Here is a 26774-nt window from a genome sequence, read left to right on the forward strand (position 1 = left end):
AAGACTGTGCCACTGCACTCCAGCCTGTGCTACAGAGTGAGACTCTGTCTCAAAAAAAAAAAAAAAGATGTGAAGATTTCTCTCACCCCCACTCCCACTGCCCTGTCCCTGTACCCCCAACTCCATTTATATGCTGTGAGGTTTCCTGCCCACCGTCCACAGAGACCCTTGTCAACACAGCTGGTGCACCTCAGCTGGGAACGTGTCTCAATGTCTTTAAACTTCTCAGAAGTCTCAGTTTTATCCCTATTAACACACCCAGTAGTGGAAACAGCAGAAATTGCTCTTCTTTTGTAAAGAGAGTTGTGTTTCAGAGAGTTGTTTGTTTGAAATGTAATTTCTTCAGCTCATTATGTCAAAACTGGCATTTGAAGCATACATGACTCTTGCCTTTTGTATTTGGATTCTTCAGGGAAACAGAATCAATAGGGGGTGTGTGTGTGTGTATGTGTGTGTGTGTGTTTGTGTGTGTGGAGAGATAGCTGGGGGGGGGGGGAGAGAGAGAGAGAGAGAGAGAGAGAGAGAGAGAGAGAGAGAGAGAGAGAGAGAGAGACAGGCTTATTGTAAGGAATCAACTGATGTGATTATGGAGGCTGACAGGTCCCAGGATCTGCCATCTGTAAGCTGGAGACCCAGGAGGGCTGGTGGTATAAGGTCCAGCCTAAATGCAGACAAGCTGCAGAATCACAAAGAGCCGATGTTTCAGTTTGTGTCCCAAGGCAGGAAAAACTGATGTCCGAGTTGGAAGGCAGTTAGACAGGAGGAGTTCTCCTACTCCCTGAGGGAAGGCTCTGTTTTTTTATTCTATTCAAGCCTTCAACTGCGTGGATGGGGCCCATGCACATTAGGGAGGGCCATCTGCTGTACTCAGAGCCCGTTGCTTCCACTGTTAATCTCATCTAGGGCCATCCTCGCAGACAGTGTGACCAAACGTCTGTGCACCCTGTGGCCCACTCAAGTTGTCATAAAGCATTAGCCATCACACCTTTGGTATATAATCTTGGGATTTTTTATTTTCTGGGGTTGCTTGGCTCAGAGGCTGGCATTAAAGCATCATGGGCCACAGTGTTCTAGATGCTAGTGTAGTTTTCTTCCTTCTCCCATGGGTTGGTGTTCAAGGGCCTTATTTTAGCTCAGCAGGCTAATTTTCTTATTGTAAGACTCTATACGTGAACAATAAGATTATAGAGAAGGAAGGTGGTTTTATAGGTTCCGGGGATTCACTCCCACAAGGCAGGGCCAGGGCTGAAGTCAGAGTCTCCAGAGCCTTCTCCCAGGGTCAGCCATCAGTCCTGCCCCAGGGCCAATGACTACATGAGGCATCAAGTTCCAAGTATACAATGAGGTTTGCGAATCCAATTTTGCATTTTCTGGGCTTTGCGATGCCTGAAAAAGAGTCACAAACATGACTATGACTCCTCAGCCTGAAGCCATCTGGGTGTGTCCTTTTGAAGGTCCACAGGGGACTTTCTCATGTCCTTGGGTTTGCAGGACATTTCCTTTTCTACTGTTCCAGGTGCTTGTTCAGCTGCGTGTCAGAAATGGACAGTCCAGCCTTGCCCCTTTGCAGAAGCCAAGCTTTCCTGCCAGATAGCCACAGCTTGTCCGGACAGAGATTTAGGGCTGTCTTCCCGAGAAAGGCGTGTAGATCAGGAGTTTGACCCTAGACTCAGAGGTTTGAGGATGGGTGGTTTTTCTTGTGGTTTTGTCTTGGATTGCTTGTGGCATTTGGATCCACTTCTGGGCTTAAATTTCCCCCTTCCAGTGTTGAGATGGAATTGGTCCAGGATCATAAGTCATCCAGAGCAGAATGCAGAGATTTATTTTACTCCTTTGGAGGGAGGTGGAGAGAAGAATCTCTTGGGGGAGAGAATGTGAATCCAACTGTTTATAAAGTTAGCATTTAAGTCCCACACAAAGCTTGCTTCCTAAATACTGTTGTCCCAAGGCTATTGGCAAGGTGACTGGCTGTATGCCCCTTTGGTTTATCCTCTTACCACCAGGCTTGGTATTTGCACAATGCTTTATCCTGTGTTCAGAATCCAGGTAGATTCACACCCATGCCTGTGCGCGTGCGTGCGTGTGTGTGTGTGTGTATGCACCTGTGATGAAAGCAGAGAGGAAAAATGCTGTGTGATGAGGCTTGGGTGTCATCAGACTTTACAGCTGATTTTTCCCCCTTCCAAAATCCTACTCCTTTTCTTTACGCAAGGAAACATGAGAAGTGGGTGCTATGGGTTGTGTAGGTTGCTTTATGCCAGAGACATGATGTGACACTTTGGTAAACCATGTTTTTGGTAAATCCTATCAGTTAAGACAAGACCAAGTTGCTGTTGCTAAGAAATTTTTAGAAAGCCTGAAAGTGAAGTTCTGTTTTCATTCATTTTGCCAACTTACTGGAGAGTTTCTCTGTGCCGAAGACAAGAGATCTCGCATGCGTCTTTCATGTGGTCTCCACTCAGGAATAGCTTACAGTCAGCAAGAAGAATGTGTAGGGAACCTGATTCTTCAGTGCCCTGTTTATGACTTTCTGGGTTGGCTGGTTTCTCATAGACAGTATTAAATATTCTGAAAAAGGAGGGACATCAGTGAATACAAAGCAATTAGGAAAAAGTTCAAGAGAGTGGAGGAACAAACACAAAGAACGTTAGTCATCACACTAATAGTGTTATTCCCAGTGGCATCCTAGACCTTCTAGCCATGTTCTGATACATATCGCAGCCTTTGTGCAGAGAGTCTTAGGCTAGAGGCTGAAGTGGCTTTTGTCAGTGCTTTCCCTGCAGCCCACGGTGACTCTCTACCATCCTAAAGGTAAAAACATAGTGTTAGGTCTGGCCTGGTAGCCCATGCCTGTCATCCCAGCACTCTGAGAGGCTGAGGCGGGAGGATCACTTGAGTTCAGGAGTTCAAGACCAGCCTGGGCAACATAACAAGACCTCATTTCTACTACAGATAGAAAAAAATCCAGCCAGGTTTGGAGGCATGTGCCTGTGGTCCCAGCTTCTCAGGAAGCTGAGGTGAAAGGATTGCTTAAGCCTGGGAGGTTGAGTGCACTACTGCACTCCAGCCTAGGTGATAGAATACGACCCTGTCATTTTATTTTATTTTATTTTATATATTTTATTTTATTTTATTTTATTTTGAGACGGAGTCTCATTCTGTCGCCGGCTGCAGTGCAGTGGTGCGATCTCAGCTCACTGCAGCCTCTGCCTCCCAGCTTAAGCGATTCTCCTGCCTTGCCTCCTGAGTAGCTGGGACTGCAGGCGCTTGCCACCATGACCAGCTAATTTTTGTATTTTTAGTAGAGACGGGGTTTCACCATATTAGCCAGGATGGTCTCAATCTCCTGACCTCGTGATCTGCCTGCCTGTAATCCTCCCACACCTAGGATTACAGGTGTGAGCCACCACACCCAGCTGAGAGCCTGTCTTTAAAACACAAAACAAAACAAGGAAACAAAACCAGAACACTGTAGTGTTGTAACCATTTTCCTCATGAATCCTCATGATGGAAACAAAATTGACTCATTGTCACAAGCCCTTGACCTAGGAGAAACGATGTGGCGTATTTAACTGCTCTTTATCATCCCTAATAGTGATTTTGCCAGGAGCCTGCTGTGTGCAGGCATAACTGCATCATCTCATGCAGTTCTCCCTCACCTGTGAGGAAGACTTTTCCTATCCAATGTGGTTTGTGAGGGAAGGAAGCTCAGGGAGGTGAACTGACTTGCCCCTGATCACACAAGCACAGAGCAGCCCGTTTCTGACTGAGCTCTCCCCTGACTGGCCTGTAGGGCGGCACCCTCAAGCATCAGGCTGTGACAAACCTGGTCCTCATTGGACATCTTGATCTTTGGGGTTTTTTCTAAAAGCATGAATTTTGCCTTCTTAAAATACTGCGTTTGTGGCTGGGCGCCGTGGCTCACGCCTGTAATCCTAGCACTTTGGGAGGGTGAGGTGGGTGGATCACGAGGTCAGGAGATGGAGACCATCCTGGCTAACACAGCGAAACTCCTTCTCTATGAAAAATAAAAAAAAAAAAATTAGCTGGGTGTGGTGGCGGGTGCCTGGGACTCGGGACGCTGAGGCAGGAGAATGGCGTGAACCTGGGAGAGGCGGAACTTGCAGTGAGCCGATATCGCGCCACTGCACTCAAGCCTGGGAGACAGAGTAAGACTCCGTCTCAAAAAAAAAAAAAAAAAAAAAAAAAATATATATATATATATATATATATATATATATATATATATATAGCATTTGTGTATTCTTTATCTTGCTTACTGAGTTTTTAGTGCTCAGGCCAGGGACCTCTGCTTTAAGGGTTAGCAAGGCCAGTCACTCACTTGAGGTCCCATGATCATAAGTGGGTTAGCAGGGCGTTCACCGAATCTGCTGGGAGTGGTCTCAGCAGCCAGGCTGAAGGCAGCAGCATGGTTTGCCTTCTGTCAGATCCTCATGCTCTCAGACAGAGGAAGGAAACCTGACTTAACACCAGCTGCTAAGTTGCTGTCAGGTCCTCTGGGGCTTGGGCCCAATGACTCTTTCTCTCCCAGCTGTGTTCTCATGAATGTGCTGCTTCTCCTGCAGGTCAGGAAAGAGGTTAAAGAAGACCCGCAAGTATGATATCATCACCACTCCAGCTGAGCGAGTGGAAATGGCGCCACTAAATGAAGAGGATGATGAGGATGAGGACTCCACAGTATTCGATATCAAATACAGGTACAGGGTGGAGACAGAGGCTTCCTCCTGGGCTTGGGGCAGTGGGTTGGTGGGACCTCAAGGTCAGGCATGATGTTCATGTGTTCTTATTTTTTGGTTAAGTGTTGGGCCCTGGGGTGTTCTGCACATGGAGAGATGTGCTCCGATCTTGTATTAGTCCATTTTCGTGCTGCTAATAAAGACATACCTGGGACTAGGTAATTTATAAGGAGAAACTTAATTGACTCACATTTCCACATGGCTGCAGAGGCCTCACAATCATGGTGGAAGGCAAGGAGTAGCAAAGTCACATCTTACATGGATGATGGCAGGCAAGAGAGCTTGTGAAGGGGAATTCCCCCTTATAAAACCATCAGATCTTTTGAGACTTATGCACTGTCAGGACTAGAGCAGCACGGGAAGACCCATCCCCATGATTCAATTACCTACCAAGTCCCTCCCACAATACGTGGGAGTTGTGGTAGCTACAATTCAAGATGAGATTTGGGTGGAGACACAGCCAAAGCATATCAGATCCCTTCCTAGAACACATTGCACCTGGAAACCCAGCAGAGAATTGCTTATTTATTGCTTTTCCCAAATGAGAACATGGTCACCTTTAAAGAAGGAAAAGGAGGATTGTGCTTCAGACAACAAGCTAGATGTCCACTGGCTGTGGGGGTCCGGCCCAAGCAGCCATGTGTGCCACACACCAGGCACCCGAACAGAAACTTATCTTTCAGCCTCACTTATGTCAATAGCTGAGGATGTGGGTGACCGGGTGGGTGGCATTCCTGCCTGGATGGAGTTTACCGATGAGCTCCAAAGGCAGGTGGCTTTGTGACTTTAGGATTGTAGTGTGGGTTTTCAGATCATTTTGAGGTGTACTTTGAATATGTGAGCTTCTTAATGGAAGAGGTGAGGATGAGCATAGTTTTGAGACGAGGGCTCGAAGATCCAGAGAAGGGGCATTGCTTGACCAAAGTCCCAATTAGTAGTAAAAGTGGAATAGAAATGCAGGCCTGTCCCTGTCTGGGCTCCCCACATTCCGTGGCTTCTGCATGTCCGGGAAGGCAAGCCTTCCACACCTGTGTTCCTCAGCACAGCCTTGGCGGTCCTCAGCCCTTCTGCATAAATCAGTTGTCAGATTCAACAAGACAAATGTTTGGGATTTTGATTGGAACTGCATTGCCTGTAGATCAATTTAGGGAGAATCAGCACTTTTACGTTGACTTTTCCAATCCATGAATAGAGAATGGATTTTCCATTTATTAGGTATTTAAAAAAATGTTTTTCAGTACTTTCAAAAATTTACGTATAAACGTTTTATACATTTTTATTAGATATATTCTCACAGGTGTTTTACATTTTGATATGTAAATTTTTTACTTTAAAGTACTATTTTATTTATACTCATATCTGGAAAAAAGACTGTATTATCACGTTTACATACATACTAGTTTTGGAAGCTGAGTTTGTTAGTGAATCACACCTAAATCTTATGAAGAACTTGAAAGCATTAAAATGGATTGGTTATGGATAGCAGAATGGGAGAAAAATCCCCTTAGCTGTAATTTGCATTTTAGGTAAAGGGCAGCACCCTTTGAAAATAATCAACTCAATTGGTAATATTTATCCATACCACAAAATAATGCACAGTTAGCCCTCTGTACCTGAGGGTTCCACATCTGCAGGCTCAACCAACCACAAATTGAAAATATTTGGGATCGGGCATGGTGGCTCATGCTTGTAGTCTCAGTACTTTGAGAGGCCGAAGAGTGCAGATCTCTTGAGCTCTGGAGTTTGAGACCAGCCTGGACCACATGGTGAAACCCCACCTCTACACAAAAAAAATAATGCAAAAATTAGCCAGGCATGGTGGTGCATGCCTGTAGTCCCAGCTACTTGGGAGACTGAGGTGGGAGGATCACTGGAGCCTGGGAGGTCAAGGCTGCAGTGAGCCGTGAGCATGCCACTGCACTCCAGCCTGGGCAACAGAGCAAGGCCCTGTCTTAAAAAAAAAAAAAGAAAAAAGAAAATTTTGGGAAAAAAACAATACAACAGTGAAAATAATGCAAATCCAAAAAACAATATAGTATAACAACTATTTACCTCGTGTTTACATTGTATTAGGTATTAGGAATAATCTAGAGATGATTTAAAGTATACTAAAGAATGTGCATAGGATACATGCAAATACTATACCATTTTATATAAAAGACTTGAGCATCTGTGGATTTGGGTCTTTGCAGGAGGTCTTGGAACCAATTCTCTGAGGATACCAAGGGACGACTGTGTACATAGGAAAGTTAGTGACTCTATTGATTTTATCGCTAAGCCATTTTATCTGTCTCACACTCAATACAAAGAAGTAAAATATAATGTGAAGAAAACCATGTCCTCATCACTATTCACAGTCAAGAGTCCACTTCCTCCTGCAGGGCTGGGAATATTGTACAATAGGGAGCATTTAATGGTTCAAGTGGATCAATGTAGTGTTTTGATTCTGAGCCGCTGAACAGCATCTCATCAATCTTTGGTGACTGAGTTAACTCCATGGGAACCATGATAGACGGAATGATTTTTGTGGTATCTCCACATCCCACTAAATAAGAGAAGGCCCTAAACAAAGAAATAACAATCAATCTGCTCAGAAATTCTCTTTATAGACTGTTTCCTAGAAGGTGGGAAAAGGAGCCTTTCCCTGAGGGCATAGACATCCGTATTATTGTGGCCTGGTTGCTGGACTGACATTGTGTCTGGTATGATGAAGATAAGGCACACATTGAAACCAGTGTCAGATTAAGAAACTTCCACAGCTTGTCTCAGTTCTTCAAACAATGGAGTGAGTTCCTTTCCTAGGCTGACAATGAGTGCCATATTGGCACTGCTGCTGGCTGTGAAACAAACTAACTACTAAAGGTAAACTACTAAAGGTAAACCACCTGGTGGGTATTAAAGCTAACAGACAAGTCCAAGCTTGTGTTTTGAAAGTCCAGGTTGGCTTGCTGGCTGGCGTGTTGCAAGGGCAAAAGTAAGTGAGACCCCTGGTCTCCAGGCATGCTCTGGGTCATTTTCGTTGGCCACTTTAATGATGTGCATTCCATCTCTATCTGACACAGCAATAGTGTGGGACCCATCAACACTTGGTGTTTTTTTTTTTTTTTGAGATGGAATCTTTCTCTGTCACCCAGGCCAGAGTGCAGTGGCACCATCTTGGCTCACCGCAACCTCCGCCTCTCAGGTTCAAGCGATTCTCCTGCCTCAGCCTCCTGAGTAGCTGCGACTACAGGCATGTACCACCATGCCCAGCTAATTTTTTGTATTTTTAGTGGTGATGGGGTTTCACCATGTTGGCCAAGATGGTCTAAATCTCTTGACCTCGTGATCCACCCGCCTTGCCCTCCCAAAGTGCTGAGATTACAGGTGTGAGCCATGGCACCTGGCCAACACTTGGTGGTTTTCAATACAGGAATAGTGTTAGCTCCCTGAAGCACCTTAGTGGTGTCTCCTCTGCCCCTATTCTAGGCAGAAACTCTGGACCCTGCAGATCCCTCCCTCTGTATTAGTTTCCCGCTCCAGACCATCAGCCTTAAAGAACCCCTTTGCCCCACCGATCAATCTCCATGCCTGGGTTTCTGCTTCCGGGGCTGCCAGGTTCTCTCTGCTGTCATTCTGGGGACAGTGTCAAAAGCAGATTTCTCTGCAAGCCGCCACCTCATGATTCATGACTTTGTCTCTGACGTCTCTTAAAAAATATTATCTTTAAACTTTTTGTTTATTGCAGTTATTTTTAAAAGAGACTGATTTTTTAACAAAAATCCAGCAACCTTGCTAAACTTTTATTAATTCTTGTAGGATAAATGTGGAATCTTTGGGTTTTCTGTGTAGATATGTCATCTGGGACTAAGAAGAGTCCCTGTCCCTGCTCCCAAGTCCTTAAACGTTTTATCTCTTCTTTTGCCTTTTCTGCTTTCCTTCCTTGAGAAGTTTGTGCTGTTTGTGGTTGAAATAAAATCAGAATGTGAGTGAACTTGGAGGTGAGTCACTAGACACAAGCCACTGCAGTCCTCAGGCCTAAAGATGACTGACTGTTTAGAAAGACTAAGTAGTGCTGGCTTTTCTTATTACAGAGGTAATGTTAAGCTGTAGAAAATACAGATAATAAACAGGAAAGATACAATTACTTATCATCTCACTACTTACCAGTAACCACTAGAGTGTGTGTGAGTACATATATGTGGAACTTTCTTTTTTATAGAAAGAAGACTGTATTATACACGCTGTTTTGGCACGTTTTTCTACCCAAACAATGAATCATGAGCAACTTTTCAGGTCAATAGCTGTGAAAGAACAAAGAGTTTAGGACGTTGCATGTTTGGTTTAATGTTTTTGTGAACTTCTTTGTCTGCACATTGCTAATCTGTTCACAGGTACTTGTTTTTCCCATTTAGACATAACTCAGCCAAATGTTTCAGTTCTCTCTAGGAAACAGACTACATTTAAATCAGATGAATCATGACTTTGGGTTATTTTATGATTGAGTGGAAAGAGGAAAATCACATTTTTGGCACCAGGGCAGTAAGGCAGAGTAACCTGCTTCTTATTCTTTCCCAGGTAACTCTCTGATAACATCTTGTGACCTAGAGCCTTTGCCTATCAGCCAGGTTTTTTTTTTTTTTTTTTTCTCGAAGTTTTCAGCCAGGTAGGAAATGAAGGAGGAATAAGAATACAGGCAGGGTAGGAGATAAGACCGCAAGTGTGTAGGGCCAGAGTGTGGGGAGGGAGGGAGGAGTTCTATAGAAATGAGTCTCTAACTCTGTACTTAAAAAGGCTAATTAGAAGGGAGAAATGATAGCTAACTGGAGTATAAGAGTACCCTGGGGTTTTGAGATGGTTCTATCTTTCAAGAGGCATTTGGGTTTCCGCTGCATGTGTTTTGAGCTTTGTTGCCTAGTGTGCAGTTGTGTGGATGCTCTGGGCCTCTTTGCATTCCCGGTTTATTACAGGAGACTTTGTTATCCCCCAGGATGAGAGAGATGTGGGCTTTTCCTCCCGTGCGTGTGGCAGGCGGCCCAGCAGCTGTGACAGGCGCAGCCCAAAGGCACACTGCTGGGAGAACGCGCTGCTCCTGCCAGCCCTGCCTCCCTGCCAAGAGGGAGGTCCCTGTCCCCGCTTCTTATATGTGGAAAAGATGTGGCCCCGTGGGGTGTGTGGACGTGCATTCTAGAAATCCCTGCTTCCCACCCTCTTGTGGGTAGGGCTTCCTTCGGGAGTATAATTAGAAACCCATGAGATTTCTGCTGTAATGCTGAGGGCTTTGGCTGGTGTCTTGTCTTGGAAACCAAGGGCATTTTTGTGCGGTTTGCAGCATGAGGCCTCTGCAGGGTAGGCAGGGAGTATGGGAAAACAGACCTGGCTTGCTACCCGGGAGCTCTGAGTCCCCATGGATGCCCTCATGGCAGTTGCTAAACACACTCAAGGCAGTGACTTCTTGCAGCTGCTTCTACTTACTGAGGACCTCTGAATGGCTGGGCACCCCATGCTTCCTCGTGATCTTCTGAGGGTGAACTGTTAGGAGCATCAACAGATGGACAGCTGCCTGGGCGGTGGGTATGGAAACAATGGGCATCATGAACTTCTGAGGCCTGGAAGGAACCGGAGAGGAGCCAGTGACTTGCAGGGTAACTATCTGAAACAGCATCGGAAGCCATCCCCAGACCAGTTTGAATAAACCTCTGCCAGTCCTCTTCCTTGCAGAATGCAGAGCATATGTGTTAAAAATGGGCATCGCCCGGAGAATTTTTGTTTCTTTGGGAAGCAATATTGGCAGCCTGCGGGCAGTTTTCATTTAAGGTGTCTCGCTCAAAGCCAGGGCACCTTAAAAATTCTTGTGTCTTATGTCTACAAGGATGGAGCCTATGTGAACAGGAATCTGATCAAACAAACTAACAAAGAGGAAAGGGAAAGAAAGAAAAAGAAACGAGGGAACCAAGGAAGGAAGGAAGGAAGGAGGGAAGGAAGGAAGGAAGGAAGGAAGGAAGGAAGGAAGGAAGGAAGGAAGGAAGGAAGGAAGGAAAACACAAATCATCCTAAGTATCAATGCTTTTGCAAAAGCAAGCCATGTTTTTCAGGTGTTCTTTTCTTGTGTGTCCCTGGATGGAAGCAGTAGAACTGCCAGGGGCTTCCCTGACACATGGTGGTGGTGTCCCCACGTCTCTCTGTCTCAGACATACTCACAGACAGGCCAGGCCTCCTCCCTCTGGCTTCTCCGTCGTTCACTCGTGGGGCCGCTGCGTCCTCTTCCCAGGGTGTCCTTGCCGGCTGCACAGAGAGGTCAGCTGCCAGGGTGCCGGACGCCACTGACAGGTGCTGCAACAGGTGCTCCTGTGTTGACAGCTATTTCACCTGTCAGACAAGCTTCTTGTAAAACATGGGCCAGAGGCAAGTTGGGACATGTCATTCTCCTTGTGTGGGATGGTTGTAACCCAGTGTCATCCTATAGCACAGTGGGAAATCTGAACAAGTCTGGGCCGTGGCAGCTAAATATGCCTTCACTTCCTACAGAGATTTTGGTGGGGGTGGTGGTCGGCATTGACTCTTTCTGACTTACCTTAACAATGAAATGTCACTAGCAATTTGGCAGTTCTGGGGAATGAGAAGGGGGCTGAGAGAGGCCTTTTGGAATCTCTGCTTGTCATCTAGAGTGTGTCTAGTTGGTGAGCCTGATAATTCCCTTCACCATGAGTACAGGCTAGGTAAGCCTGGCCTTGCCCTCGAGGGGCCTGTGTTGAGAGTGGGAGACAGCAGGAGCAGGAGCATGGCCACTTGTTTTTTTTTTTTTTGAGACGGAGTCTCACTCTTGTTGCCCAGGCTGGAGTGCAGTGGCCCGATCTTGGCTCATTGCAACCTCTGCCTCCCGGGCTCAAGCGATTCTCCTGCCTCAGCCTCCTGAATAGCTGAGATTACAGGCGCCCGCTACCATGCCCAGCTAATTTTTGTATTTTTAATAGAGATGGGGTATCACCATATTGGTCAGGCTGGTCTCGAACTCCTGACATCAAGTGATCTGCCCGCCTTGGCCTCCTGAAATGCTGGGATTACAGGTGTGAGCCACTGCACCTGGCCGAGCATGGCCACTTCTAAGACCACCTGGCTCTCACAGAGGAAGGAACAGGTGCTGTGGGCAGCCAGGAAGGGGGCAGTAAGTTCTTCCCAGAGGAGGTGAAACTTACGAGTTTGAGAGGACCAGGAAGTGAGCCCAAGGTGGCTCAACATGCAGGGAGTAGTGAGGGCATTCCAGGGAGAAGTAACAGCAGGTGCAGGCACAGGGACGTTTGAGTCAGCATAGGGATGTTGGGTGAGTGGCAGCTTTGAGCCTCTGTCCCCCAAGCCACTCCTCGGGGGAAGCCCAAAGCTTCTGGCCCATAGATGGCCACAGGGAAACAGCTAGATGACGTTGAGAGAGCCAGGACTTTACAACCAGCCTCCTCTGGAGACAGCCTGTTCCCTCCACTGTCCCTGGAGTATTGTTCCTGAGTCCCAGTCACCCCAGAGAGCCTGAAGGCCCAGCCAACTACATGGCTGAAACTTGGGGTATGGCTCTACCATCTCCTGGAGAGACCCCGAGAGCCAGTGGCCAGGCCTGACCTGGGCAGGCGTTGCCATGTGCGGGTGGGCTTCTCCCCGTGGAGGAGCGTGAAGGATTCTGCGATGAGCAGTGTGGCTCCCTACCTTGTGTACGTGTGGGCGTTTCTTAAGTACACGGATAGAGACAGCAACCTGAGGGTGAGGCGAGGGCAAACAGCCTGGTAGGGGATCCCCGTAAGATTCAGAGCAGTCCCGTGGGATGCCCCGACACTCACGGAGGTGAATTTCAGCATGGCAGTGGTACAGAGTTTGCATCTCCGTTGATTCTGCCGGCTGCTTTCTCCAGAGCCCACAGGCCTGCTGTGGCCAGATCTGCTCTGGCACAGCTATGGTGGTCAGGTCCCTGCCCTCAGCTCTGATTCTTGGTCTTTGAAATCTTCACTGCTCCTCCTCAGTTCCTGTGCCCCCACCCCTCATCCTCGACTTTGACCTTGCAGCAAGAGGCAGTGGAAGGCCTGATGGTGGAGTCAGACCTGGTAGGAGCCTTAACATTGGGGGTCCTTAGTCCCTTCCTCTTTGCAGTGGGGGGTATGAGGGCTTGGGCTTTGAGATGTTGGTTTGAGAGGATAGATTCCCCGACTCCCCAACCCACAGAAGGGGCCAGGGGATCAGTGTAAGAAAGCCAGCCTCCTGTACGACTTGCACATGGCTTGCTGGAGATTTTTCTCTTTCTCTAGTCTGTTGAGTAGGTGTTGAGTAGGGTTTTTTTTTTTTTTTTTGAGATGATCTTGCTCTGTCACCCAGGCTGGAGTGTAGTGCAAGATATTGGCTCACTGTAGCCTCAACCTCCTGGGTTCAAGTGATCATCCCACTCAGCCTCTTGGGTAGCTAGGACTACAGACACACGCCACCATGTCCAGCTAATTTTTGTAGTTTTTGTAGAGACAAGCTCTCATTATGTTGCCCAGGCTGGTCTCTAACTACTGGGTTCAAGCGATTCTCCTAACTGGACCTCCCCAAGTGCTGGGATTACGGGCATGACCCACCCACCGTGCCTGGCTTATGTTTTCTCTTTAAACAACTTTTTATGTGGAAAAAAAATTAAATTTCATGCAAAAATAAAAATAGTGTAGGGAACTCCCTTGTACTTTTAACTCATATTTTCCTGTTAACGTTTTTTGCCTGTTTGCTTTCTGATTCATCCGTGTATATATGTGTGTGTGTGCACACAAACGGTTTTTACTAAACCATTGGAGGGTAAGTTATATATATCATGGCCCTTTTCTGCAAATAATTATGTATTTCCTAAAAATAGGATGTTTATATCTTCTAGTAAATAGCTACCTGATATGGTAATATATTTGGTATTACGTAATATTATGACAGGCAGTTCATTATTTTGTAAATTCTATTAAATCCTTGTTATTTTTGCTCATGTAATTATATAATGCCCATAATCAAACATCAAGAGGTGATGGTGGCGGCTTTAACTGGTCAAATTTTCCCTTCTTTTCTAAAGTCCCTTTAGATGATGTCTTGAGCAGATTCAGTTTTTTTTTCTTTTTTTTTTGAGACAGAGTCTTTCTCTGTCACCCAGACTTGAGTACAGTGGTGCCATCTCAGCTCACTGCAACCTCTGCCTCCCGGGTTCAAGTGAGTCTCATGCCTTAGCCTCCTAGGTAGCTGGGATTACAGGCATGTGGTACCACACCTGGCTAATTTTTGTAGTTTTAGTAGAGACAGGGTTTCACCATGTTGGACAGGCTGGTCTCGAACCCCTGACCTCAAGTGATCCACCCGCTGTGGCCTCCCAAAGTGCTAGGATTACAGGCGTGAGACACCACGCCTGGCCGCAGATTCCGTTTTTAAACTAATTTTTTTTTTTGAGACGGAGTCTCGCTCTGTCGCCCAGGCTGGAGTGCAGTGGCGCAATCTCGGCTCACTGCAAGCTCTGCCTCCGGGTTCACGCCATTCTCCTGCCTCAGCCTCCTGAGTAGCTGGGACTACAGGTGCCCGCCATCACGCCTGGCTAATTTTTTGTGTTTTTAGTAGAGATGCGGTTTCACCGTGTTAGCCAGAATGTGATCCACCCGCCTCGGCCTCGCAAAGTGCTGGGATTACAGGCTTGAGCCACCATGCCTGGCCTAAACTTATTTATTGTACTTCTTATGTTGTCTGACACTGTGGTGTGGGCCTGGGGTTTAAAGGTAAGGAAGCTTAGACGTGGCTTTTGTCTCAAGCTCCCAGTCTAAGCAAGAGACCAACGCTAATCAGATACATAAGCCAAGGGTCAACAAACTATGGCCCAGGGGCCAAATCCAGCCCGCTGTCTGTTTTTGTACAGCTCAGGAGCCAAGAATGATTTTCACATTTTAATGGTTGAAAAAGAACTAAAGGAAAAATACTATTTTATGACAAGAGAAAGTAATATGCAATTCAAATTTCAGTGTCTATAAATAAGATTTTACTGGAACACAGCCATGGCCAAGCATTTCTTGCTGTGGCTGCTGTTCCACCACCACAGCAGGGTTGAGGAGTTATCACCGTGATTGCGGGACCTGCAGAGTTTACAGTATTTCCTCTCTGGATTGTTACAGAAGTTTTCCAACCCCTAGTGTAAACACCCTGGAAGTGCTGGCAAGGAGGGAGAGATATAAGGAGAAAGAGGTTATGTTCTAGGGAGTCTGTGTGGGGAGCTGGGGGAGGGATCCTTAGTTGGGAGCTGAGGGGAGGGAGGGGGTTTGCTGGAAGAGTGGATTGTGCCTTCCAGACAGCACACTCAAAGGTCCTGTGGCTGGGGACTGTGACCTTTTCAATGGCTGAGAGGGTGAGGGATAGAGATGTTCAGGAGGGGTCAGAATGGGTGCGGGGCTCTGCTGGAAGGGGCTGACTCTTGTCCTTCCCTTTCTTTTAGGTAAAACCTGTTTCCCAGCCTGTTGGCATCCTGTGGAAAGTTGGTCAGCTGCAACCTGGGGTGTGAAGACCTGGAAGCCCTCTCGCGTCAGAGGTGTTGAAACCAAAATGAACGTTATGTATAAAACCCCAGCTCCATCGTGGGTGTCAGGCGTCTGCTCAGAGTGTCACTGGCAAGCTCGTTTCCACCACAACGGAGTTGCTTCTGCCACCCTTTGGGCGCCCCTTTAAAGTGTCCCCCACTTCTACTCCCCATGTAAGAGGCTTTGTGCCTTGCTACGGAGCAAAGGGTAGAAACATGTTGATTTTAAAAAAGTTTTTTTAAGACAATTGTTGACAATAGTAAAAGAGATCAGGAGGATCAAGAATCTAAAACAAGCCTGAAGGGTGTCCAACTGTGTATTTAGAATTTCTGACATTCTTCTCTACTGGATCTACACATTGGACCCCATCTGATCCTTTGCTGTTTTTTTGGCTTGGTCAGGTCCTGGCCTCATTTTGGCATTACCTGTGTCAGAGTTCAAGGTGGATGTGCTTAGAGCTGGTCAGCCCCTTCCAGACCTGGACACGTCTGTGGTTCCTTTCCCTCCCTCCCTCCCTCCCTCCGTGCCTCCTTCCCTTCCTCCCTCCCTCCGTGCCTCCCTCCTTTCCTCCCTCCCTCCCTCCCTCCCTTCTTTCTTTCTCTCTCTCTCTCTCTTTCTTTCTTTCTTTCTTTCTTTCTTTCTTTCTTTCTTTCTTTCTTTCTTTCTTTCTTTCTTTCTTTCTTTCTTTCTTTCTTTCTTTCTTTCTTTCTTTTCTTTCTCTTTCTTTCTTAAAAAAAAGGTTCAGCCAGAAATCAGCATGGCTACTTCACAAAAGAATTTCTAGTATCAGGGAAAAACTGTGCACTTGTGCTCATGTGCACATGTGTGATAAAAGTTTCTCCTTCTCTGAAGGGAAAGGAAAGTGCTAGGCAGCTGGTGATTAGCAGCATTCTTTGTGCTTTTTTGTTGTTCCTCTGCTCTGTCACAGTTCTACGTTGTTTGCCTTAGAAATGTAATTTTTAAAAACCATTTTAAAAATGAACGGTGATTCAGCTGGCTGGTAAAAAGCACACTGTCAGGGGACTATATTTGAAGTCAGTCTAGATTGGGCTGGACTAGAAACCCGCCTGGACCCAGGAGGCCCCACAGGACCCAGGAGGTCCCTGTGGGAAGGCAGAGGTTCAGGTGCGAGTGGCTCACCTCTGAGCTGGTGAAGTGAGGACTTGCTGGTGATGTGACCCAGAGATCTGCTGCTGGCTTCTGGAGACAGGGTCTTGGGCTGACTTCTCAGGTTGATCGAGGCCTCCCGACTAGCGGTGTTCCCAGGCTAGAGGTGATTGGCTGCAACAAAGACGCTTCTAGTAGTCTATTAGCAGTGCCTTCGGGACCCTGGGATTTTGCTGTCTCTAGAAATGTGTTTTTTATTTTTTTATTTTTTATTTCCCCCTTTTTTCCTGGCATTGCTCCAGGGTTTATGTATTTGCCTGTTTATTGTCCTGCTCTCTTTTTTTGGATGAAAACTCCGGCCTTTCCCGACTCACCTCCATCTTCAGGTTCTTCTCAGTTTTCTGAGAAGAGTGGGGATATGTGGGAAGGGGCATGGGAGCTCGGCAGCCTCCACCTGCCAGGAAGGCAGTCTGGCCTCTGCAGGAAAGAGCAGAGCCCGTGGGAAGCCCTGGGTGAGGATGGCGCAGCCGGCCCACCACGCATGGCATTGCCAGCCACGGGGGGGCCTGTGTGTAGTCTCTGCTCCCTGCATTTCACCTTCTTTGTTGACTTTCCTTCTCTGTTTTCCCCCATCTGTTTGCCAGAGGGGTGGGACTGGCAACAGAACAGCCGTGGCTGCTTTATCTCTCCTCTCCACGGTGTACTCAGGCCTGAGTGGTGACTCACGGGAGCCCAGCCACCTCGCAGCTGTTCGCCCCCCGCCTCAACCTTTGAACTGGAACTGCTGGCTCATACAGGGTTTTCGACAACTGCAGCTGAATCTCATGGAAAAGCTGGATTCCTCTGCCTTACGCGGAAATACCCGGGCTCCATCTGCCAGGTGCTTGCCACTGGTCCTGGTAGAAGTGGCAGCTGCTGAGAGTGACCTTCCAAATCCTTGGTGGCACTTCAGCACTACAGGCTCTCCAATAAAAACCCTTTAGACACAAACCCTGTGTACCTTGGGCTTGGATGTTTTCTGTGGTGCAGGCCAGCGAGGCGCCTTTTGTGAAGACAGATGTGGGCCCAAGGCTGAGGAGGAGGGCGGGGATGGGAGCTGGGTGGGAGGTATTTGGATCCTGGTGATTTAGAGAAAAGCTTGGAAATGAAAAGGTTTGGGGGTGGAGGGGCGTGCATACTGTTTTTACATCTACATACACAATTTACATTTACATATACAATTGGAGGCTCACTTGCTCATTTCCTGGAAGCTTGCTCCTTGGCTAGGAAATACTGAGCCCTAATTGTTTCCAGAGAATCTTGGGGCATCTCCAGAGAAGATAGAATCAATCACATAAAAAACTGCTAGCTTGTAACTGCCTCATACCTGGCTTGCTTTACTCTTTCTATGAGTAAGTGTGGAATGTATCTGGGCTGGGTGCACAGCGAGGTGAGCAAAAGCCAGAGGAAAAGCCCATTTGCTGCCGTTCCAACTGGTTCCCTTGGAGGTCACCAAGAAGCTGGGAGTGTGGTCTGTGTCCCTCCTCCTCGAGGAGCTGCTCCTGTGCTCGGTCTTCTCTACAACCGCAGTGGTGACTAAGATTCTCCAGGGTAGCTCTTTCTTCAAACAGCTGCATGGGAAGCCAGCCCTGGAGAGTGGGTTTCCCCACCATCTCAGTCTTCTCAGAGAGTGTCCTCCACTGAGTACCCATCCTGTCAGGTTGGCTTGTTCAGACGCCCGGGGACAAGCCAGCCTGACGGTGAGTAGGGTGTTTCAGCGTCCGCAGCGGTCTCTGCGTGGCGGAGGGTCGGCTGGTACTGCAACTTGCCTTTTGGTTTTGAAGATTCTGTTGAGGGTCCATCCTCACCTTGACCTCTTCTACAAAATCTGTTTCCCCTGCTGTGCCGTGGAACACCTGCAGGAGGCCAGTAAGTTAAAGTCCTGACATCAAAGCCTCTCCCTCTACTGCCTGCATCTCCTGTTATGAAAGCCTGAATTGTATGGTTAGTCTTACACCATGTGGGGATGGGGGATGCTTTATAAGGACATGGCACATTAGCCTCAAAGGGCCCTCGATGCAGTGGTAAGTTTGTGTCCCGTGCTTGCCCCCTTTGGTGAAATTCTTTGGTGTTGGTATCATTTTAAGGGAATCAGGGGAAATTACCCAGAAGAGCAGGGTCTGTAGGAGAAGAGGGTTAGGCATCAGTGACCCAAACTTGCTGGTGAGATTTGGCAGCTGAAGCCATTTAAAGAGATTTGCAGCTGGGTGTGGTGGCTTATGCCTGTAATTCAGCACTTTGGGAAGCGGGTGGATCACCTGAGGTCAGGAGTTCAAGACCAGCCTGGCCAACATGGCGAAACCCCGTCTCTACTAAAAATATAAAAATTAGCCTGGTGTGGTGGCAGGTGCCTGTAATCCCAGCTGCTAGGGGAACTGAGGCAGAAGAATCACCTGAACCTGGGAGGCAAAGGTTGCAGTGAGCTGAGATCACGCCATTGCATTCCACCCTGGGCAACAAGAGCAAAACTCTGTCTCAAAAAAAAAAAAAAAAAAGAGAGATTGGCACCTTGGTGTTGCCAGTTGCTAAAGAGGGGAGAGGAGGGTTATGTTACAGGCATCACCAACAAAGAGCATTGTGACTCATCAGAGGGGAGAGCAATAGTAAAGACTTTGGGGATGATGCTGGGCTGCCTCCCCAGCCACCCACCTTCCCTGCACGCACTTCTTGTAGCTGCATCATGAATTTGCAGGTCCAGATGTTGCTTGTATTGTAACCACAGCGCCCTGTGCCCGCCTGTGCCTCCTGTATTTGGGTTAGATATTTTCTTATACAAATAAATGATTTAATCTTTTCAGGGTGAGGAGCGAGCCCTGGGGACCTGGAAGGTGTTCACCCCAACACCACTAGTTCAGGAAAAGGGTCTGCCCCATAAGGCCCCAGGCTGCTCCTAATGACAGGTGCAAGCCAGTGCTTCCCTCCAGCCCGGTGGTGCCACAATTGCTTGTGGTTTTTATTTATCGGAGAATTCAAGAACACCTGATGTGGACTCAGTGTACACAGCATACCACTTGTGAAAACCGAGTTTGTTTTCCATTATTTTCGAGAACCAAATAGAAGTGACTGTTCGGGTGGCTGTCGTGAGCCACTCCCTGCCTTGCTACCTGAGTCTTCTTGGGTCCAACAAGTACTTGGGTGTGACTTTCCTTGTAAAGTGCCTCAAAGTTTGCTGGTATTTCTTGTTATGCTTAGTTGGTTTATCAGCAAGCTCATTTTCCCTGGGATGGGTTTTTTGATGAGCCGAGTTGATGTGGACGGGAACACAAGGAGCTCTTGTATATCCGTTGGCAAAGCAGGTGGCCCACCATCTCTAGTATAAATGTCTCAATGGCTGATCTGGCCTGGGTGCTGTGAACAGGCTTCTTATTGTGAGCAGGTAAGAGTGTTGTGAATGAATTATCCCCAGAGTCTGCAAGACAGCCAGTCAGGTGGTGCTGAATGTGGTGGGAAGAGGAATCGGATGCAGACAGACAAGCATGTGTTTCCGGCCTCGCTGTTCACTCACAAACCCTGTGATCTTGGCCCTACTTTTTCCATCTGCACTATAGGAACACACCTCTTTAGTTATTGTGATCATTAAAATATGTAATTTAGCCAAATATCTGCAGGTGCCTGGCACCACCAGCACCACCAGGAATGGTCGTCACCAGCACCACCACCTCCACCATGAATAGTTTTTGAGTTCTTCCTGGGTGCCAGATGCCTTTGCACACACACTTATTCAGTTCTTAACAGCATCCTTTAGGTAGGTATTATTCCTGGAATAGACTGACCATTTCCATAGGCCCAGGGCTGTTTCGCCTGAATCATATTCACCTCCCTGGCCATCCATAAGAAAACATTGATTTGCTTGGCACTTTGTCATCCTTCGAGTCCTGCCAACAGGATGGTGAGGTAGGTGTTTGTCTTCATTTTGTACACACAAGGCTGGGTCTAGGAAGGTCAGTCATGGCACAGGGTCACATGGTTTCTAAGGGGTAGGTCTCAAACCACCAGTCTCCTGCCCTCTTCAGTACTTTTCCCTGAAGGGAAGAGGAGGGGACTTTTCTTTTGAGACCAAAACAGCTCACACTTGGGATAGCATAAGACATCAGCTCTGGGCCAAAGAGACAAGGTCATATGTTCCAAGAGGCTCCCACTCTGGCTGCAGCTCCCCAGTGGGGAAAGAGGTCTGTAGGCTCCCACTCTGGCTGCAGCTCCCCAATGGGGAAAGGGACATGTCCCCTGGACCCCCAGATCCTTCCTTTTCTATAATTCTCTGCCCAAACGCCCCTTTGCTAGCTCCCAGGGCCTGCACTGGGTTCATCTTCCCTAGGGCCACTTGTATGCCCATGCCTTGGCTGAGAATGGCCAGCTGTGACTGAGACGTGGACATGGCTGGAGCTCATATATGCAGTCTGGAGTGTCCATACTCATGTGCAAGGCCCCTTGCTACAATGACTGGATGGGGATGGCAAGAGAAGGGGAATGCGCTGCAGACCAGGGGCCTCCACCGATATCCTGGTGGAGGGGTGGTGTCCCTTTGCCAAGATGCTGAAATGCCCAGCTTGCCCATGAGGCAGTGGGAGGGTTGAATGAGATAAGGCACACACAGTGTGGGTGCTTGATAAATGGGTGTCATCTTATACATCCAGCAGGTTTTCAGAGAGCCACAGGCATGATGCTGGGGCCTGCTGGAATGCAAAGGTGGACGAGACAGGCACACTCCTGACTCATAAGGCTGTTGGTGTAGGAGGGAGATGAGGTTTGTACACAGAGCACAGGGTGGCCGCCATCTGCTTTACTGAGGCATCCCAGCAGCCAAGAGGATCAGCTACTATTTATTGAGCTTTTAATATGTTCCTGGCATTGCGTTGAAGACTTTACATGCATTGTAAAGACACTCGTTTGCATAGTAAGACTAGCTTAGACTCTGGAGCCAGACTCCCTGGGCCGGAATCCTGGTTCTAACATTTGCCACTTGTGTGGCCTTAGGCACATCTCTTAACCTCTCTTTGATACCCTCTCTTTATCTGTAAAAGGGAAACAACAGCAGTACCTACCTCATCTGGATATTATGAATTGGATGTTTTGATGTCTTTAAAGCACTACCAGGCACATAGCACTAATTCATTAATGTGTCCAGCAACACTACAAAGTAGTTTCTCTGTTGGGATGTTTACTCGTCAAGCTAGGAAACCAAGGCTTTGGTAATAAACGCACCCAGATCCCTTGCTAGCAGTGGTCTGCCTGCTGCTTGGAGGCCTGGATGCTACCCACAGTGCTACATTGCTGGGACTTGGCCTAAGGTCAGGGCCAGCTTTGCAGAAGGGTGGGCCCTGATCCCAACCAGGTCCCTCGGCTCTCGGCCCTGCGAAAGCTACGGAGTTGTGTGAGACTGCAGAGGCCCAGAGAGAGTGCTGAGGTTGGGGGGTCCCCTGAGGCTGTTCTCTTTTTTTTTTTTTTTAAATTTTTAAAAAATATTTTTCAAATGCACTTTAATTTTCTTTTTTTCCTTCCTCACATACAGAACTTCTCCACATACCACATTTCTTGCAGCTATAAAGTCACTTGATGTTGGCCGGATACCATTTTATCTCTAAAACTCTGTTGACATCAAAATATGACAGTGTTATATCCATAAAATATTTACATAGCACAGCATATTAAGCTTTAGACACTTAACAATTAAACCACATAAAAAAAGGACAAGACCCCCATCCTACATGTTTGGAATCAGGTGTCTACCAGTCCCTATCTGGCGACCGTACACTGGTTCAAAGGGCAGCAGAGGCAACAGGCAGTTACTTCAGAGGACATTGAACACTACGATCTGGAAGCACGTTATGATGTAACCCAGAGTCATGTACCACACATCTTTCTCCAAGGTGGTCTCATAATTCTACAATGGAAGGTCCAGCTGATACAAAATGAAGACAGACAACACAACATTTACTCTGTGGAGATATCCTACTTATACTATGCACTTGCTGTGATTTTGAACATAGCTCATCCCAAAAACTTGTCACCATCATCCTGACTTTTTAGGTTGGCTCATCCATCAATCTTGCCCTCAACTGTTACTTCTTTCCCAGTATTGTTAGGAGCAAAGCTGACCTGAACAGTAACCAATGGCTGTAGATATCCCACATGGAGTTTTTTTCCCATAATATGGGAAATATTTTAAGTCTATAATTCCATTATGAGGATAAAATGCTACATTTGGTATATTTTCGTTCTTTGAAACACACTTTATCCTTGGCACTCCTTCAGGCTTTAATCCAATTATTCTGTTCATTTTCACAAGAATACAAGGGTTTCCTTGAGAATAGCCAAAATCAGGATCATTCATACCACTGCATGCTTGAAGTAACGAAATAGGAAACTGACATGCAACATAAACTGGACCCTTCTGTTCGGAAAGTGCTCCATCAGGACAGACTGTGAGGTTCTTCTGTTCTTCTAAAGTATACGGTTTTAGAAACTTCTTAAGGTCTTCAATGTACCCTGCATACGAAGTTGGATCAGACCTACAGAATGTATATTCCAATGCAGTCACTGGTTTTGGAAAAACCGTAAGTCCTGGGCTAGGAATCTGGTCATGGTATTTTGGAACACGGTATTTGGTTGAGAGTCTGAAGCATAACCCACATCGTGAATGAGAAGAGTGCAGCCAGGAACCCATAAAAAACTAGGTAGAAGAGCAAGATCAAACCCCAGCTGTTGGCCGTGCGCCCCAGGAACTCCGGTGGTCAGGTTGCATATGAAGAGCTTCCACTGGGCGAGGCTCTGGTTGAGGGACTTCTCGTTCTTCGTCAGGCTGTGCGCGCGGACGGCGAGGGGAGCGGAGGCCGCGGGGTTGCAGGCGGCGAGGGCAGCGGGGTTGTAGGCAGCGAGGGCAGCGGGGATGGAGGCGGCGAAGGCAGCAGGGATGGAGGCGGCGAGGGCAGCGGGGGCGCGTCCGGGCTCCGGCGGCGCAGCCTGGCGACTGCAGAGGAGGGTGGGACGACCGGGAACACCTCCTCGTTATTGGGAGTACTCGAGCCGACTGGCTGTTCTCCTTCTTGGAGGTAAGAGGTTGGTGGTGACTGGTGCTTGGGGGATTGGGGCCCATGGATGTATCTCTGGCTAGAGGAGGAGGATGAAGGTGGAGAGGAGGCCAAGAAGGGCTTTTTCGTTTACCTGCATAATCCAGCCCCTCCATTTCTGTTCTTTTCTTTTTCTTTTTCTTTTTTAATTTGGAGAAAAGGTTTTGCTCTGTCACCCAGTGGCATAATCATGGCTCACTGCAGCCTCAACCTGCCGGGCTCAAGCGATCCTCCCACCTCAGCCTCCCAAGTAGCTGGGGCTACAGTCTCATGTCACTACACCCAGCTAGTTTTTAATTTTTTGTAGAGACAGGATCTTACTGTTACCCAGGCAGGCCTCACAGTCCTGGGCTCAAGTGATCCTCTCTCTTGCCTCAGCCTCCCAAAGTGTTGGGGTTATAGGTGTAAGCCTATAACCCCAACAAGGCGACAATATCCATTTCTTAAAAGCAGAATGAATTTAGCTTCAGGAAAGCAAAGTCGGGCAAGTTGGAATATTATACCCAGTAGAATGTCTGAGATCTCCCTCTGAGATCTCCCTCTTGCCACCTTTATTGTGGGCACTTCAGAGGTGGCAACTTTGGGTGACACAGGCCCACCATCTTAAGGGTTACTGTCCATGTCCCCAATGCTGCTGTCATCTTCCCTAAGGGGAGCACCTGTGCTCCCCTCCATCCTTAGATGTGGGGTTCTTGTTTAGATTTGTGGGGCACCTTGATTCCAAATAGTCCCATTTCTTTAATGAGCATTTAGGAAACTGTCAGATCATGTGTCCCAATGTTGGTTCAAGACTTGACCACTTTGATAGACACGAACTAATTCCAGTGTCTTCTAGATTCATTAGTTAAAAATAGGACTTGGAGTTATGAGAAACCATTTCAGATGGATTTAAATCGAATAGCTGAGTTTTGATGAAAAGTATATTTATTATAAAAGTGATCTTTTAACTGGTGAAAATTTGGAAGACTGGTAATTATAAAGAAGATAAAATAAGGTATCTAGATCATAACCCTGATTAGCATTTTGGTAGATTTTTCTCTGAACTTTTCCCCTCCCTCCCTCCCTCCCTGCCTTCCTCCCTTCCCTCCTTTCTTCCTTCTCCCCTTTCCCCACTTCCCTCCCTCACTCTCTCCCTCCCCCTTCCCTCCCTCCCTTCCTTCCTTCTCCCCTCTCCTCACCTTCCCTCCCTCTCTCCCTTCCTCCCTCCTTCCTTCCTTCTCCCCTCTTTCTTTTTCTCTCCCTCCCTCTCTCCCTCCCCCTTCTCTCCCTCCCTCCCTCCTTGCCACCCATCCATCCATCCTTCACTCACTCATTTGCAAACGTGTATTGAACTCCTACTTGTGCTAGGCACTATGCTATTGGAAGGCTCAATAAAGTGAATCTGGGGAGGACCAGGACACATCACTGCCAGGGATGACAGAGAATAAATTGCTGTGACACGGACATGGGGCATCCGATGCCTGACAAGAGAGGGACCGACTACCTGGACAAAGAGTGACCTCTGGCCTTGTGTATGCGTTGCCATTGTTTCCTCTACAAAAGTGGGTCATCTGACCTGATTTTTTCAGTTAGTTTTATGAGCATTGCCCCATGACCATTAATATTTAAAACGGCCTTTTAAAAGACAGCCTTCCCATTGTCTTTTGTGGGATTGCACTACTGAGCAACCCATCTCCAACTTGTATTGGCAAAAGCTATGGATGAGAGAGGCCTCATGGAAAAGTACAAAGGGAGAGGCCTTGGGGTCTGACCTGGCTGCCAAGAGCTCAGATTCCGGTAGTCTCCTTCCCTCCCCCTTGTTCCTCCCCTTGGACCCCCTTTCAGTCTTTCAGTCTGAACCTTAGAGAAGGATGCAGCCCACCTAAGTGCTGAGCCCCACTTGCTGTGACCGTCATTGTTTCTGCACGGCGACCAGGGAACATCTGCTCCCTGCCAGGCCCAGCGATTAGGACCAGAGTATGTGCAGTTCTGATCCTGTGTTCTCCCCTCCCCTGGCAGAGAGAAGCCCAGCGACTGTCCTTGTGTCATTTGAGCAGAGCCCACAAAAGGCAGCTGCTGCCCAAGGGGAGCCTGTCAAATGAGGGCTCAGTGGGCAATGTGAGCTGAAGCTCCTTGACCACGACAAGCCTATCAAACCCAACTGGCTTTCCCCCAACCAATGCAGGCTACAAGTACCCCGGTGACCCTGATGTGCAGTGAGTCTCCCTAAACCTTGTCCCTGAAGCAGCCATCGTGTAGGGTATGGATTCAATTTTATTTTCTCGCAGGTGTCTATCTAATTGTCCCAGCACCACTGCCTTTGGATGCTGCTTGTGTCTGAGTCTACATCATTTGTCAGAGTTTTATGTATCGTTTTTCTGAGGTAGTAATAGTCATCCTCTGGATGAGGTCCTAGAACCTAGAAAGTTCCAACCTGAAAGTCTGTACCCAGGGACAGGACCCTGTTGGGCAGGATGACAACGAGGAAGTTTCTAGAGCGGGCGTTCACCCTGAAGGGCCCCTTGGAGATCAAGGAGTTTAGAGTCCTTGTTCCATACCCAAGGACCCGTGGGCTTGGAGAGTTCATATGAATTCCAACCATTTTCTCCATGGGAGGGAACGCTCTCTCTGAGCCTGGACATCTGTCCTGGAGCCCTAAGCAAGCGCTGTGGGAGGCCAGTGGCTTCCTCTCCCTGCAGTTCTTCCTTCTATACCTGTGCCTTGTGGCTTTCCTGCCCGCCTCAAAGGAGGATATCCAGGGCGTATCAGGTATACACAGTCACCCACATCCAGACTGTGAAGGGCGTGGCCACTGCATGCAGGACCAGAGAGAGGATTTGGACACGTCTGTAAATAAGCCTCAGGTTCACAGCACGGTGCCTTTCAAGGGAGGCACTGTCAGTTCACTGAGCAAGGGACCCAAGAGTCTGAAACCCTCGAATGTCACCCTGTGGGGGACCAGGACACATTGTATAGGGCTGTGACCCCAACTGGATGGTCAGACCCAGTGTGGCCTCTGCCGTGGGGACTTCAGCTGCGTGTTTCTTGGTCTGGAGACCCCAGCAGAGCCTACCCAAGCTGTGGGGAGGAGGCTCCACTGCTGGGGATTCTTTGACAGGGTGTTTGGTGTTAGAGGCCCAGGGCCAGAGCACCAGGGGCCCCAGTGGGAGGAGCCAGGTGTGGGGATGCCACCAACCGGCCCAGCAGCGACTGCGGGAGGCCCGCAGAGGCTAAGTTAAGGTGGTGTGGAAACGTCTGGGAAGTCACCTCGGGAGCCTGGATGGAACGTGCTGTGTTCT

General features: G+C 47.9%; 1 protein-coding gene and 2 pseudogenes across 3 annotated transcripts in view; 1 reads left to right on the forward strand and 2 right to left on the reverse strand.

Annotated features, from left to right (window-relative positions):
• Positions 1-17432, forward strand: part of FAM174B (family with sequence similarity 174 member B) — a 43495-nt gene extending 26063 nt beyond the window's left edge. The window contains exons 2-4 of one of the 3 annotated variants that reach the window (XR_496834.3): positions 4587-4718; positions 15202-15294; positions 17035-17427. Coding sequence is in view for 1 of the 3 variants with exons in the window: in XM_007990487.3 (XP_007988678.3) it covers positions 4587-4718; positions 15202-15205 (136 nt within the window). In the remaining 2 variants the exon portion in view is untranslated. Of the gene's footprint in view, positions 1-4586; positions 4719-15201 lie in introns of all 3 variants that reach the window. The other 2 variants (XR_496832.3, XM_007990487.3) reach the window with 2 other exon arrangements.
• Positions 6125-12602, reverse strand: LOC119620347 (uncharacterized; annotated as a pseudogene).
• Positions 17433-21876: 4444 nt separating the features above from the next.
• On the reverse strand, positions 21877-26077 carry LOC103231505 (sodium/potassium-transporting ATPase subunit beta-3 pseudogene; annotated as a pseudogene).
• Positions 26078-26774: the final 697 nt, after the last annotated feature.

The sequence above is a fragment of the Chlorocebus sabaeus genome, chromosome 29 (genome assembly GCF_047675955.1).
Source record: "Chlorocebus sabaeus isolate Y175 chromosome 29, mChlSab1.0.hap1, whole genome shotgun sequence".
Taxonomy (NCBI): Eukaryota; Metazoa; Chordata; class Mammalia; order Primates; family Cercopithecidae; genus Chlorocebus; species Chlorocebus sabaeus.